Source organism: Cynocephalus volans, chromosome 14 (assembly GCF_027409185.1).
Source record: "Cynocephalus volans isolate mCynVol1 chromosome 14, mCynVol1.pri, whole genome shotgun sequence".
Classification (NCBI taxonomy): Eukaryota; Metazoa; Chordata; class Mammalia; order Dermoptera; family Cynocephalidae; genus Cynocephalus; species Cynocephalus volans.
The window spans coordinates 70186977-70200695 of record NC_084473.1 but is presented as its reverse complement, the minus strand read 5'-3'; the positions used below and the strand labels follow the sequence as shown (position 1 = coordinate 70200695).

At 45.5% G+C, this 13719-nt stretch overlaps 1 protein-coding gene across 1 annotated transcript; it reads right to left on the bottom strand.

Moving 5' to 3' along the window:
* Window positions 1-7691: 7691 nt before the first annotated feature.
* On the bottom strand, window positions 7692-13719 carry LOC134362678 (uncharacterized protein C2orf78-like; the record flags this gene model as incomplete). The annotated part of the gene is made up of 3 exons (XM_063077855.1): window positions 13623-13719; window positions 10269-11033; window positions 7692-9427 (listed from the first exon to the last, which is right to left on the bottom strand). Coding segments are annotated over exons 1-3 (2598 nt in total), but the record flags the coding sequence as incomplete, so codon positions are not given.

The following is a 13719-nucleotide window of genomic DNA, read 5'->3' as shown; positions in this document are numbered from 1 at the left end:
TACACTAACTCCCCACCCCCTCTTTCCCAAATGGTGTCCGCAGTCCACAGGACTAATAGAACAAATGTTAAACTTTCACCTTTGGCTCAGATCACTTAAGGAAACCAGTCTGTACAAATACACATATGCACGGGAGTGCACACACACGCACACACACACTCTCACAGTGCAGTGCATACAGAAAGCCAAATGGCTTCTCACAGCATCCACATAGCTTCTTGTACTTAAAGCAGTTTTTACATCAGTCTCAAGAATTTTCCAGAATAACCCTTCACCCCACTTTAAGAGAAGGCCTATCTGATGAAAAACGTAACAGTTCTATGGAATAAAAAATTGTCGAATTAGTAATCCCAAACTCCTATCAAATCAATGTACTTCGTATTGGTTTGACTATATGCACTTTTCAATTCGACCATTGGATTACAGGATGAATACCAGGAGCATAATTGAGAGGTTATTGTTCTAAGTTATGATTTGTTTAGCCTAACGATCCATATGTGCAGTTGAATAAATGTGATGACTATAGGCTTCCAACGATGAAGGGCCATTATTGGCAGTTGAGCCTGCTCCTGTCCCTGGTGAGGTACCAGGCAAGAGTGATTCTCCTCATGTTCCCCTCGCAGGATCCTTCGGGCCAGCCCATTGTAATGGCCCCTCACCTACTTTCCCAGGGCCCTCTCCTACTCCACGCAGGAACACCCACACTACTGGTGACAGGTGTTGCAGACAGTGCCTGACAGGTAAGTTCTGATTCCCAAACCAAATCCTACTTTTTTCTGGTAAATAAAGACAGCAAACAAAATTCCTTCTTAATCTCTATAATGTCCTGTAGAACTTGTCAAAAGGGAACCAAGTTGGCAAAATTTGCCGAAGTCAATCAAACCCAGGGGATCTCTGTATGAGGAATGCATCATCAATACCTGAGTCACTTAGCCTGCTGTAGAAGAAACACCAGATATGGAACCGGAACTGACGGGATCCTGGACCTTCTACATTCTAGCTCCGTTCCTTCAGGCAATTCACTTAACTGCTCTGAGCCTTGGTTTTCCCATCAGTAGAATGGGGATAATAAACTTTGCTTTCCAAAGCTGTAATGAATACAAAAGGGTATGGTAATTCCTCTGGTGCACAGCAGATTATCAGTTAGCTGACTCTGAATTTATTGAGTATAGTAGTATGACAAGCTCTGTGCCTGAAACAAGGGGCCAGAGCCTCCACCTCTCCCTCCATCACAACATTTCATTATTGCTTTTCCTCCTTAACTTCGTTGGGAGCCCTTGCTTTTCAGGCCATGATCAGAGGGCAGCATTCTTTCTTCCCCTCTAATGTGCTGTAGAACATTTATCTCTCTTAGCTTGCAAGTCTTCCGTATTTGATGGCAAAGATAGTGTCACCTGCTTTGGAGTACATGACGAACCACTAGAGGGCAGACAACTTGGCTTCTCTCCTTATCTAATGCCCCCAAAGCGTGGGCAGGCAAGGTCCAGATTGGCCCCATTTCCTCCCCGCTCACCTCCCCCACACTTGTGGGCCTCCCCTCGTAGGCTCCCCAGAGGTCAGAGGACAACTCAGCCCATCGGGTGTAAGCAACTCATCCTGGTTTCCCTGGCATTTTTCTCTGGTCTTTGCACTGAAAGTCCAGCATCACCCCAGAACAAGTGGTCACTCTGGGTGAGGGTCACCACCAGAACATGCATCTGAATGGCTTCTCTTGGAGGCTTTGCCTGCTGTGTGCTGAGCAGTCCTCACGGCTGCTGCTGGGGGGGCATGACTCACTGGGCTTCTATTGTCTTCTGCCTTGACTTCAGAAATCGCCCCTCCCTGGAGACCAGCACCAGGGTCACCTGACTCAGGCCACACTGGGCCTTGTACTTTACAGACCATCCCTGTTCAGAGCGGCCTCTCCCAATGCAGGTTGGACTAATTAACATGTCCCATTTTTCTCCTCACTTTACGAGGTTGCCCATAACAGAACCGTGAGGACAGGGAGGCCCCAGGGCCCACAACTGGAGCCTGTTCTCCCCTGCTGTTTAATGATGAGAGTCTCTGTCGGCTGAGGCCCACAGTTTTTACCGTGTTGACTCTTTTGCAAGTTATTTATTTCTTGGCAATGTATGCCCTAGTATCCAACATCGAATAATTGCCTCGCAGCACCTCATGGGTGCATAGTCCCCTGCCGTTAAGGACTGTGGTTTCTGCTCACACTCATGCTGGTGACTTTCTTTCCCATGAATTTGCTTTAATTCTTCTCTCTTTTCAGGCTGGTCTCCTCTTAATGGACCTTTAGATTTGAGGGAGGCTGTATCTGCCTTTGAGGGACTTATGCATACCATACCCCATTAGACTGGCAGATTCTCTACTGCCCGTGTCACAGGTTACAGGGACAGGCCTGCAGAGGCTGAATGACGTGTCCAAGGCCCTCAAGCTCATGAGGGGCAGGACTGGGACGGAGCCCTCTGAAGGCACCTGCTTTGCTGCCTGCTCAGCTTGAGTTGGCTGTGGGAACCACCCCACTGCTCCCGTGTTGTCTGGAATTTGCAGGCAGAGGATTGGGCCTGAGTAATGGGAGCACTCATTCTCCCTGACCTTTACGATCAGCTCAGGGATGGACCTATGGCCCAGCCAGCCCAAGGGGCCTCTGTCCTGAGACTTTTTCTGTAGCTGTTGGGGAAAAAGTGCTCTCAGCCTATTATGGTTGCTCAGCTGGGATGATATATGCCTGGTCCCTTTTGTCCCCATGTGGGAGAGCCTGCCTGAGAACGCAGTTGACCCAGGGGAAAGAGTGCCAGGACTCTGAGAGACGGTGCCCTGGCGGCATAGTTTGAGCTTTGTACCATTGGCTCAGCCACGCCAGAACCAATTTATCCCTGTGCCTCATCACACACCTCCCGTTTTTATATTAACGAGTGGAGTCGGTGCCCCGTGTCTTGAACCCGGGAAGGCGTTACTAACACAGCCACAGCCTCTGCCCCTGTGCTTAGTGTGCTTTCTGTTCTGCTGGGCCTTCTTTCTCCCCATCATGCCACACGCTCTCCCATCACCGCCATCTTCACTCCGGGCGATCTCCCCTGCCTGTCCACACATCCCTCAAGACCATGGCAAGCTCTTGTGTCAAGCCTTCCTTAGGTCCAGCCTCCTGCACTGCTCTGGCCCTCTTCTCGATTCCTACACGGGGTGGCATCGCATAATTTAACAGTGAATGCCAAGGTTGTTGGCTCTTGTTTCCATATGTTGATCTTGCCTCTTTCATTACATTTTAAGTTCTTCAAGATCTGAGACTGTGTCTCACATTTCCACAAATCCTGAAGCAGTGTGGGGAAATAATCACTAAATTTGTGTTGAGCACAGACAGTGTGCCAAACACAGTTCTAAACATCGTACATGTATTCGCTCATTAAATCTTCACAACTGCCAGATCCGCACTGCTCTACCTTTCCCAGGATCCTCCTTCAGCTCCTCTGACTTCTGAGCGCGGTATGCGTGTTTAGCTCTGTGATGAAGGATCCTGACTTCTACAGGACACGCAAGCCACCAAGGCCAGAGGCACAGTTTCAGTCTGTCCTTTTGGTCTTCAGCTGGTGGGTTCCAGCGTGTTCTTGCTCTCCCCACTTTACACCCACCGCCCCTCCCCGACTGCCCCACTGACTACAAGCTCCAGCCTCAGACCTGAGAACGAGAACCTTTCAGAGACTACTTCACCAGCTCCCACAGCTGGGCAAGACCAAATCCCTGTGACAAATCCCCGGTGCTTTGCTTCTCTCCTGGTTCTGCGTCTCTGACTGAACCCTGACTGATACGTTACCCCAAATTCTCCTAATAGCTTACTTTTTAGTATAGTTATTCAGTGCCTATTTCTGTTGCTTGCAACCAAAAAAATCCCAAACTGCACACAAGTTGCATCACGGGTACCAAAATATTTCGAAATTATGGGGGCCGTCCCGTGGCTCATTTGGGAGAGTGTGGGATTGATAACACCAAGGCCAAGGACTCGGATCCCTGCATTGGGATGGCCGGTTAGCTCACTTCACCTGGTGCTGACAACACCAGGTCAAGGGCTAAGATGCCCTTACTGGTCATTCCTTAGAAAAAAAATATGAAAAATAGATTGAGCAGAATTTCAGAAAGATGGAGACAACAGTGTAGTTTTTGAGTCTCCCCAAATTCTCTCATGGAAATAGACCAAATAACCTCAAAAACCTAGGAGTAACATTTACACACAAAACTAGAGGACAAAGTTTTCCATATGATCACCAGAACAAGAGGGTGGGAAAAACCACCACCGATAGGCGCCAGACGTACCTGCTATCAGCATCTGCGAAAGAGGGGATGGCAGACAGGAGGCCTCCAAACTGCCAGCAGATGTTACTGGAAAGCACGTGGACCAATTCGAGCACAGCAGGTGAAAGTGCAGGGCTTTTTGCCCAGACCTGACATGAGTAAGTGTAAAGCGGCCCTTGATAGAATCTGAAGGGCTGATGCAGTCTAGCCCTTCTACTGCAGCCAGGCCCCTTTTCAGGATGTGGCCCGACACAGAGGAGAAACTGCTGAGAGGAACAACAGACACAAAGGATAAATGTTGAGGAGGGGGACAGAGTCCAGACATCTCAGAATGCAAGCCGCCATGTTTTTTAATACTAGTTAAGTAAGAAAGAGAAGTTAGGAAGTTAGAAAACTTATCCACAACCACACTTCCTTTTCAAAGTGCAGAAAAGCTAACTTCGCCTAAAAATGAATAACGGAAAAGGATTGAGATCAAATTCCATACAAAGGTATTCAAGAAAAAAGAGAATAAGGGCCAGAATAGCATTCTCTCATACAATGCAAGTCAGAAAAGACAGGCCCCCAAAACAGGTCACAACGGTAACCCGCTCTTTGAAACTAGGTAAAAGACATTAGGAAAAGCGTCCTAAAGATGAAAGAACATGGAGGGGATAGGGGGAAATATTATTTAGTGGGTCCAGAGTTTCTCTTCCGGATCATGAAAATGTTCTGGAGATGGACAGCGGTAATGGTGGAACAAAATTATAAATCAACTTGTCACTGAATTGTACACTTAAAAATAGTTAAAATGGTAAATTTTACATTATGTGTATTGTATCACAATAAAAAATATGAAGGAATGACATAAATCAGAATTAAAAGAGCTGAGAGAACTCAGAACAGAATTAAAAATAGAAAAAAAAATTTAGAAATAAAGACCAAACTAAAAGAAACACAAGAGTAAATAAAATATATATATATATTTGAAAATGGAAAAGAAGATAGAAATGATTCAAGAGAAATGGCAAATATAAAAGGCAATTAAAGCCAGGAAAGTTCTGAAAAAGTTAGTGCAAATAAACATAGAAATTTAGGATAACACAAAAATGACATTTCACATCAGTGGGACACATTATTCAATACATTGGGATACATACATCATGTTGGGGTATAAATAAATAAGTTCTCTGGAAGGATCGAAAAAGTAGCAAAAGTAGATGTCTCTCAGGGAGGAGGGAACTGGGTGGTTGAGAAATGGGGAAAATGGTGAATTTCCACTGAATACCCTTGTGCATCTTTCTAATGTTCTCTCATGTCAATCTATTACCTCCCAAGTCTGAATGCCTGGGTTAAAGTTGCTCCCCCAATTGCTAACACATGATTTTGGGCAAATCCTTGACACTATCGCTTTATCTGTGAAATGCGGTGAGTACCTTAGCCAGGTGCTGCCTGGCACAGAATAAACTCTCTCTACATGTAAATGACTAAAGAAACAACCCAGTGTCCAGCAGCTCTTGAATAGATGAACTAAGGTGGTATGTCTAGACAATAGAACATTCTGCAGTCGTGAAAAGGAATGACACACTGACAGTCTACAACATGGATGAACCTTGCAAACATTATGCTGAGTGAAAGAAACCAGATACAAAGGTCACACTGTGTGATTCCATTTACAGCATGTATATGAAATGTCCCCAAAAGGCAAATCGGTAGAAATTACTGCTTGCCTGGAGCAGGGGAAGGAGGGAGGGGGTGGAGAGGTCTCCTTTTAGGATGATGAAAATGGTGTGGCTTAGACAGTGGTGATGAGTGCACACCCTTCTGACCGTACTAAGTGCCACCGAACTGTGCGCTTTTTTTTTTTTTTTTGTCTTTTTGTGAACGGTAAGGGGATCGCAACCCTTGGCGGGGTGTCGACCGAACTGTGCGCTTTTAAAAGGTCGATTTTCCGTTGCGCGAATTGTACCTCAAAGACCAGTTTTACAGCTGTAAAGTACTAACTCTCCCCTGGTGACGATCGGCTGCCGCATTTCTCCCTTGCCCCCTCCCTGCCTTTCCTGCGCTCCTCCCGCTGTCTCCCACCCGGTCTCCCTCCAGCGCGCGCCACCAGGACGCCCGACGAGCGCTCTGGACCGTTGGGCGCCCGCGTCCCGGCTCTCGGACGGCCGCCAAGTGCGCACGCGCACCCCCGCTCTCACCTAGAAATGGACGCTCCGGGACGAGTTTTCTCGAGCGCTTCGGTTGATGGTGAAGGTCCGGGAAGGCAGCACGCGCCCGCGGGTCTTTGGAGAACTTGGTGGGCTTTTCACCTTAATATTCAGGCCCCTCTAGAAGCTGATCTCGTCCCCCCGAAACCTCCAGATGCTGTGCTCTGAAAGCCAGGTTGACCGCCTGTGGGCGCTTGCAAACACTGAGAACTTGGGGGGCTCGTAGCCTTCCAATGGAGGCCTTGCTCCTTTGCGTGCGATGCGACCCCAGCCCCAGCTGAACCTGCTACTGAAGTGGCACGGTGATAAATAATATTGGCCTTGCACGTTGCCAAGGTTAACTGAAGTAATGCATCTTGCCGGCCCGGTTCATAGGCGTTGAGTGCGTAGAGATTTATATTCCAGGCCCTGTTTTGGGTGAGCCTCATGCTCCTGCGGGTCACTTTGCTAGGCCCCGGGTTATCACCTGTCCCAGGATAACTTTGAGCTCTTGCCACTCCCCTGGTAGATTCCCCTATGTTTAGTATTCACCTTTCCCAGCTCTACTCACACATGCAGAAGGTAACCCAAACCTGTTGGAGATATGTCCTGACCGTGTTTTCTAAAAAGCTATCTGGTAGGTCATGAGACATAAAACCATCCTCTGTGAGAGATTTTTTACATTTCTTCGGGTCAGCCCAGACTGATCTCCAGCCATCTTCAACTTTATCCAAATTTTATTCTTTTAACCTAACCTCAGACTCTGCGTCTTACTTTTGCCATTTCCCCTAATTCTGATTCCTTTTATGAGCCATAAAACCTCCCCCCTTATGGCCTTCCGAGTCCTGAACCGGGCTGCTTCCTCTTTCCTCAGTTCTTATCCCTTTATTCCCTGTTCTTCCCCTCAAGTTTCATTTCCTTCTCTCTAATGCAGCCTTTGATCCCCACCACCACCACCAAAGAAAAGCCACAGCTAAGAGCATCAGAAAACTCAAGAGGCTTTTTTATTACTCATCTATTAATTCTATTACATGTCTTTATTCAGTTGAATTCAGTTTTTAAAATATATCGGAATAGAGAAATTTGTATCTATCTATCTATATGCATATTGTATCTATCTATATTCGTATCTATCTATATCCTATCTATCTATCTACATCTATGTTGTGTCTATCTGTATATATGTGGAAAACCAGCTGGTACCCAAAGTGGCACCAACAATCTTAGAAGCTCTTATTTTGCATAGCCATAGTATCTAGCAATTTCCATCTCTTTTTCCCTCTCGATGAAATACTGCACTTTCCCCAAAGATGTATATTTGGCAGCATTCTCACGCTCTTGCTGAGCCTGCTTCTTCATGGCCTCACGCTCTGGCCTCTGCTCTTTTGTAATGGGCGTTGACATTACCGGCTCAGGAACATTTGGATTCCTCCATGGAATTCGTTGGTAGCGCAAGTCTTGGAGTGGATATTGGGTTTGAGGCTTGGGTGGAGACTGGAGCTTGGTCACAGCAGTGGAAATGGGCCCCTGCTGGAGAGAAGTGCAGGATGATGTTTTGTCGGGTGCGGGCCCAGGAGCAGCCGTCTGAGGGACACTGGGCAACCTAGGGTTGGTCAAACCTGGCTGGGTTGTGTTGATTGGAATTGGCTGAGCTGGCCTGGCAGGACCTGTCAAGGCTGCATTGGCAGGAGCTGGTTGGGATGGATTGACTGAGTTAGCAGCAGCAGGCTGGGCAGAGCAAGCCATAGCAGGCCTATGTGAAGCCAGAGACTGTGGCCTCCGAGGAGCAGGTCGAGGTCGAGGCCTGTCCAGGGTCGGAAAAGGCAAAGGTATCAACCTGACCTTCCCAGGAGGTGGCAGCTCATACTGGGATGGAGATGGAGACTCCTCTTCAGCACTGCCATCTCGTTTCTGGGCTTTGACTTGAGTTTTCTCAGGACTTTTACCCTTCCATGGGGTATCCAGCTGTCGTTTGATAGCTCGGGCTGGCTGGGGTTCTCTGGTGTTGCTAGAGTTTCCTAGGGCCCGAGAGGAAGAGAGCCCAGCTTTCTTGTCATTCTTCCTCCCCAGTGCATGAAAAACCTGCACAGACTCCAGCATGTGCATGCCTAGTCTGCTTCGAGGCTTTTTAAAGACCTCTTGGCTAAGGTCAGGTTGATTTTTCTTCCTCTTGTTCCTGGGAATGGTTGGCTTCTCCTCTACCTGGACTTTGTTCCCTGGCTGCTTACTCTCACCAGCTTTCTTGGTGTGATTTTCTCTGGTTCTTTTTTTTTTTTCCTGCCCGTGGCTCTCAGTTTTGCTCATCCTGCTGGATGCAGCTTTCTGAGGTTTGCTGTCAGGATGCTTGGCCCCATTCACAGGAGCCCCGTCACTGGCTGCAGCACTGCAAACAACCACTTCTCCCCCTAACAGGCACTCTGGGTTCTTTGGCTGGCTTTTGGCTCTGGGAGCACCACTGACAGGCTCAGAGGCTTTACGCCTATTCTTCCTGACCTGATTGGAGGGACCCTTTATGACACTCGGCTTTTCCTGCACCTGATTCATCTTGATGTCCCCGGTTTCTTTGGCTTTGATGGCTGTGAGATCTTTGGATTGGTCAAGATATTTCGAGGAATTCAAGAGCTGGGGAAGGTGGGTATCTTCCACCAGTTTAGTGGTGTCTGTAAAACCACTACTGGACTCAATCCCATTTTCAAGTGTCCCTTGGTCCTCAAGACTCAGGCTGTTCTTTCCCAGATTGGCATTTTCAGGACCAGGGTGCTCCGTTTGACCAGGAGGATCAATGCACGCCAGAATCTGGCGAATATCAGGGATTGCTAAAGGGAGTAGTGGAAGATCTTGGTTTTCTATTGGGATCTGGTCGTCATCCAGAGGCTTCGAAAGCTTGGTTTTCATCTCTTCCGAATTCTTATTCTCTGCTTGTCCCTGGCTTGAAGGTTGCAACCCCAGGGAAGTCTCCATCCCCAGGGAAGTTTCCATCACTACAAAGGAATCAAGGAAAAAGTCAGTCCTGGGTAAGTGAGATACTCCCCCTATGTACAAATACAGCAATCAGGCACCTTCCAGCAGTGGGCAAGGCATTTCCACAAGCTCTTCTTAAGGACCATGGACAGGACTGTGTGTTAAAAGATAGGCAGTGACTGGAATACTTTACTGGTGATCATTTGATGTCATTGTTTCTTGGTTTTCTTTGTATTTCATAGGGTTCTTGTAAGTTACAAAAAAGTGAACGTGATTTTTGAACTATGAAATGTTTTATACAGCCTAGCATTCTCATATAGGGTCCTTTCAATTCTCTCCAGTCTTCTGAGAGAATAAGAACACTTCATGTCATGGACGAGGAGAGAGATTGGAGCTCTTCCTCATGAAATACACAAGCAAGGACGCATTCTGAGCCGGCTTGCTTTGGGCAGGATCTCTGAACACAAGGTCTGAAATCCTGCTGTAAATTAAGGAAAATTAAACTCTCACTACCACGTAAGAATTCTGAAGTGCCTTCCAAAGAGACTAAAGTAGTAGATCAGGGAAGGTAGTTAATTACAGTGTGGTAGTGTAGGGAGACTGAGGAGCAGGACAGCAAAAAGTGAGGCATCTCTTGGTGTGTTCTTGAGGTTCTCTTGTATGTAGCATAGATGGCATTGTAGTATCCCACCTTCCCACCTATATGGAGTCTGAAAATGGAGAGCACTGAGCAATGGTGGTGGTTAAACTCTCAGGACTTAAACTCTACCTATCTGTGGACTCACCACTTCTGAGCTGCAGATTTGACCCTCCTTTGGAATGCTGACTGCATTCCTCTCCCTTCTTGCTGTTTGTACTCACCTTGAAAACCTGTTTCGGTGATGGTTCGAGCGGACATAGAGCAGTAGGTTCCAGGCGTGGAGACTGGTGTGAGGACACTTGTAGACTGAACCTCCTCCAGCACCATCACTATATCTGGTTGAGGGGCCGAGGCCCTACTTCCCATGTACAACACAGAGCCATAGGACTGCAGGCAGGGGCCAAGCTCTCCACACAGTAGAGGCCCCAATGTGCCTTGATTATAGTAATACATCTGGCTTCTCTCCTGGTAGGGAAGTGACAGACTATGTCCCTGATTTGGAATCTGTGATGGTGTCCCCTGAACAAGGCTGGCAGACAGTGATGGATACAGAGGGACCACAGTATGGGCAACTGAAGTTTTATCATACTGGGCTGCCATAGATGTAGAAGAAACAGCTGTGTCTTGGTCAATGACCGTGACAGTGTAGTCTTCAAGTGAAGATGACTTTGTTTCAGTGCTTCCTGTGATATCCCACTTCAGACTACCTGGATAGGAGTCAGTTGAACTGGAGAGCTGGCTCTGGCCAGTAACTCCAGACAACATAGCTGTGTTAGAATGTTGGTAAGGGTAGGCACTACCTATGAGTGGCTGGAAAGAAGTGCCAGAGGCTGATGGCAGTAGCCATGCCGAATTGGCAGCTGGAGCAGGGGTGCTGGCAAAGTTGCAGACACTTCCAGCTGTTATAGAAGCTGCATGGCTCACCACAGGAAGAGAGAGCTGAAGAGATTTTGCAGTTCCAAGTATAGATGAATATTGGAAATTTTCTGCAGGAAACAAAAGGGTGATGAAAAAATGGTGAGACTGATAAACTTGCACTAGGTTTAAGGAACAGCATTATCTTAAGGTTGTTGCAATCAGGAAGTCTCTAATACCAATACTCACTGAGATACCAAAAGTCAAAGTTTATGATGTCTGTAAGTGCTGGAGCACTTTGATACTCTTCTGAGGAACTGCCTCTTCTCCAACTTGGGCACAAATGTGCAGAAGACCCAAGTCGTCTGGTTCATGTGTTATTCCCGAGGTTAGAAGCAAACTTCTCCCTACCCTGTCTTTCCCTTGAGCCTGTACTAGCATTGTCTCCTAACTTTTTCCTAGAATTGAAGCATTGTAGAAGTAGTAGGCCCTTAGCAAACTTCTGTTTTAACATTCTCATTTTACAGGTGAGGAAACTGAGGCTCAGAGAGGTCAGATTGTCTTATTCAAGTTCTCTCATTATGTTCGTATCATTACCAGGTTACAGACCCTGACTCCATTGCTAGTAGTCTTGCTCTGAGCAAAGGCCAGAAACTGGGAGAAATAAAACTTTAAATGCAGGCAATGTTTTGTGTGTGTGCATCAGTAAACTGTACAGCTACTACTATTGCAATCTTTGGTCTCGTTTTGCTTGGGTAGTTCACATGCCATTCCCTAGAGTTCACATGTAAGCCAGTCCAGTGGGTAAATGTAAAGGACCATTCTTTACCCTCTTCAAGCCTAGCTTCTGATCCAAAGTCAAAATGACTACCTGCCTGTTTCTCAAGACATGCCTTTGGGGAAAGAAAAGTTATTTAAACCCTCTGAGCTTTGGTTTACTCCTCTAAATAGTGATTAGAATAATAATAACAATTATAATTAATACATGAATGGAAGTAATACATATGACTTGTATGAAGGAAGATCATTAAGTTCCGGAAAGACAATAAGACAAAAGTCATGAAAAACACGTAACATCACAGTACTAAATGGAATACATAGGTACTAATGAAAATTGAGGTATAACGAATATAGCAAGAGTCAAAGCTTAGTAAGTTTACTCATAAATGAAGTTCTGTTGTCATAGATGTAATATTATGAAAGCGAATATTATCTACTCTGAGTGAATACTATTAACCAAAAACAGACCACGATAGAAGGTGATTTTCAATGAACTAATACACATAGACCGAGAAACCGTATTAACAAAAAATGTGTAATAAACAGAAAAATGCAGTAAATGTGAATGTATAGGTACCCATAATATATGCCAGCAAACATTTTAATAAAAACTGGTAAAAGCAGAGAGCAAAACAATAACCATAAAGGAATTCCATTATTGTGCTCATTCCTATTTCTCTGAATATTACCCAGCAAGTGACAGGTATTAATCCTAGTTCAAATAGATATTTCAATTAATATAGTCACATAACAAGCAGAAAATAAAGTATCATGAAGGTTTTTATATTTATCCTGAAAACATAGATTATAATGATCTTCAACATCTAAGAAAATGTGATCCCCAAAGCCTAAGAGAATCACCTCTAGAATCAGAATTCAGGAACAACCCAAAGGACTCCACGAAGTTGTTTTGATAAACGTGGAATTAGAGATGTGGTGCTTGACCTTTTCTTTTTATTCTTAGGTAGGTCTTTCTTTTTATTTTTAGGTCTAAAAACGGTTAATGACTGTTAATCAGCACGCACTGTGATTTAGGAAGAAAATAATTGTAAAGATGAAAAGCAGCCTTGACTTGAAAGCTACTTTTCTGACAAGCTGCTTTTCCTAGTGACACCCTATTGTAGCCTTAGTTTCCTTCTCAGTCCGGTCATCTAAGCACTTGCTGACTTCATTTTGCCCTGCTCTGAGGAGATTTCCCTCTATGCTCGTGCCGCTTTAATTTAGAATCTTGAGTCCCCTTCAACATTCCATCACAAACTGCCTTCTTTTTTTCTTGAGAATTCCCCCATGCGCTCCACCTCTTTCATCTATTTTGTCCTTCCTTATTTTTATATTTTCTTGTCCCTCTCGGTTCCTGTTGGCCTGTGCTTGATGAAATCACTGCCAAACTTCCTTGCCCGAAGAATATGTGGGTCCTTCTGGCCCACTACTCTCCATCCCCTCTCCCTCTTTTTTTTTCACCTAGGTTACAAAGAAAATGTCACAACATGTGAATGTTACTTTTTGAACAGCACTGAATTTGAAATACTAAACTGAAAATATTCGTAGAGGGAGACAATTACAGATGAAACATCTTGGCATATGTTGCTAGTTTTCTACACCACCGAGGTTTTTTCTCTGTTTCTGTTGAAACAGTCTCAAGAAGTCTCTAATTTCATTTTCTGTACACAAGCCCTTTAAGATTTAACATTAGAAAAGAAAGGGACCAGAAAGAATAACCAATCTATTATCCTAATATAACATATGAGGAAACAGATTTTGTGAGAGAGTAAATGATTTGTCCAAAGTTACACAGCTAGTAAATGTCAGAGCCAAAACTGAAATGAGGTTTCCAGATTTCTGGTTCAATACTTTCCTCCATTATTCTAAACCGTCTTGACTGTACTACTAAATTTAGGCGGGAAAAATCTAATGAAACACTAGAAAGTTTCTGTCCTTACCTGACATGGTGAGAGAAGAGGAAACGTCAGCTGAGGATACCCAAGATGAGGAGACGATACTGGAGGATGTCTGGGTGGCAGAAGCCAAAGGGCGCAT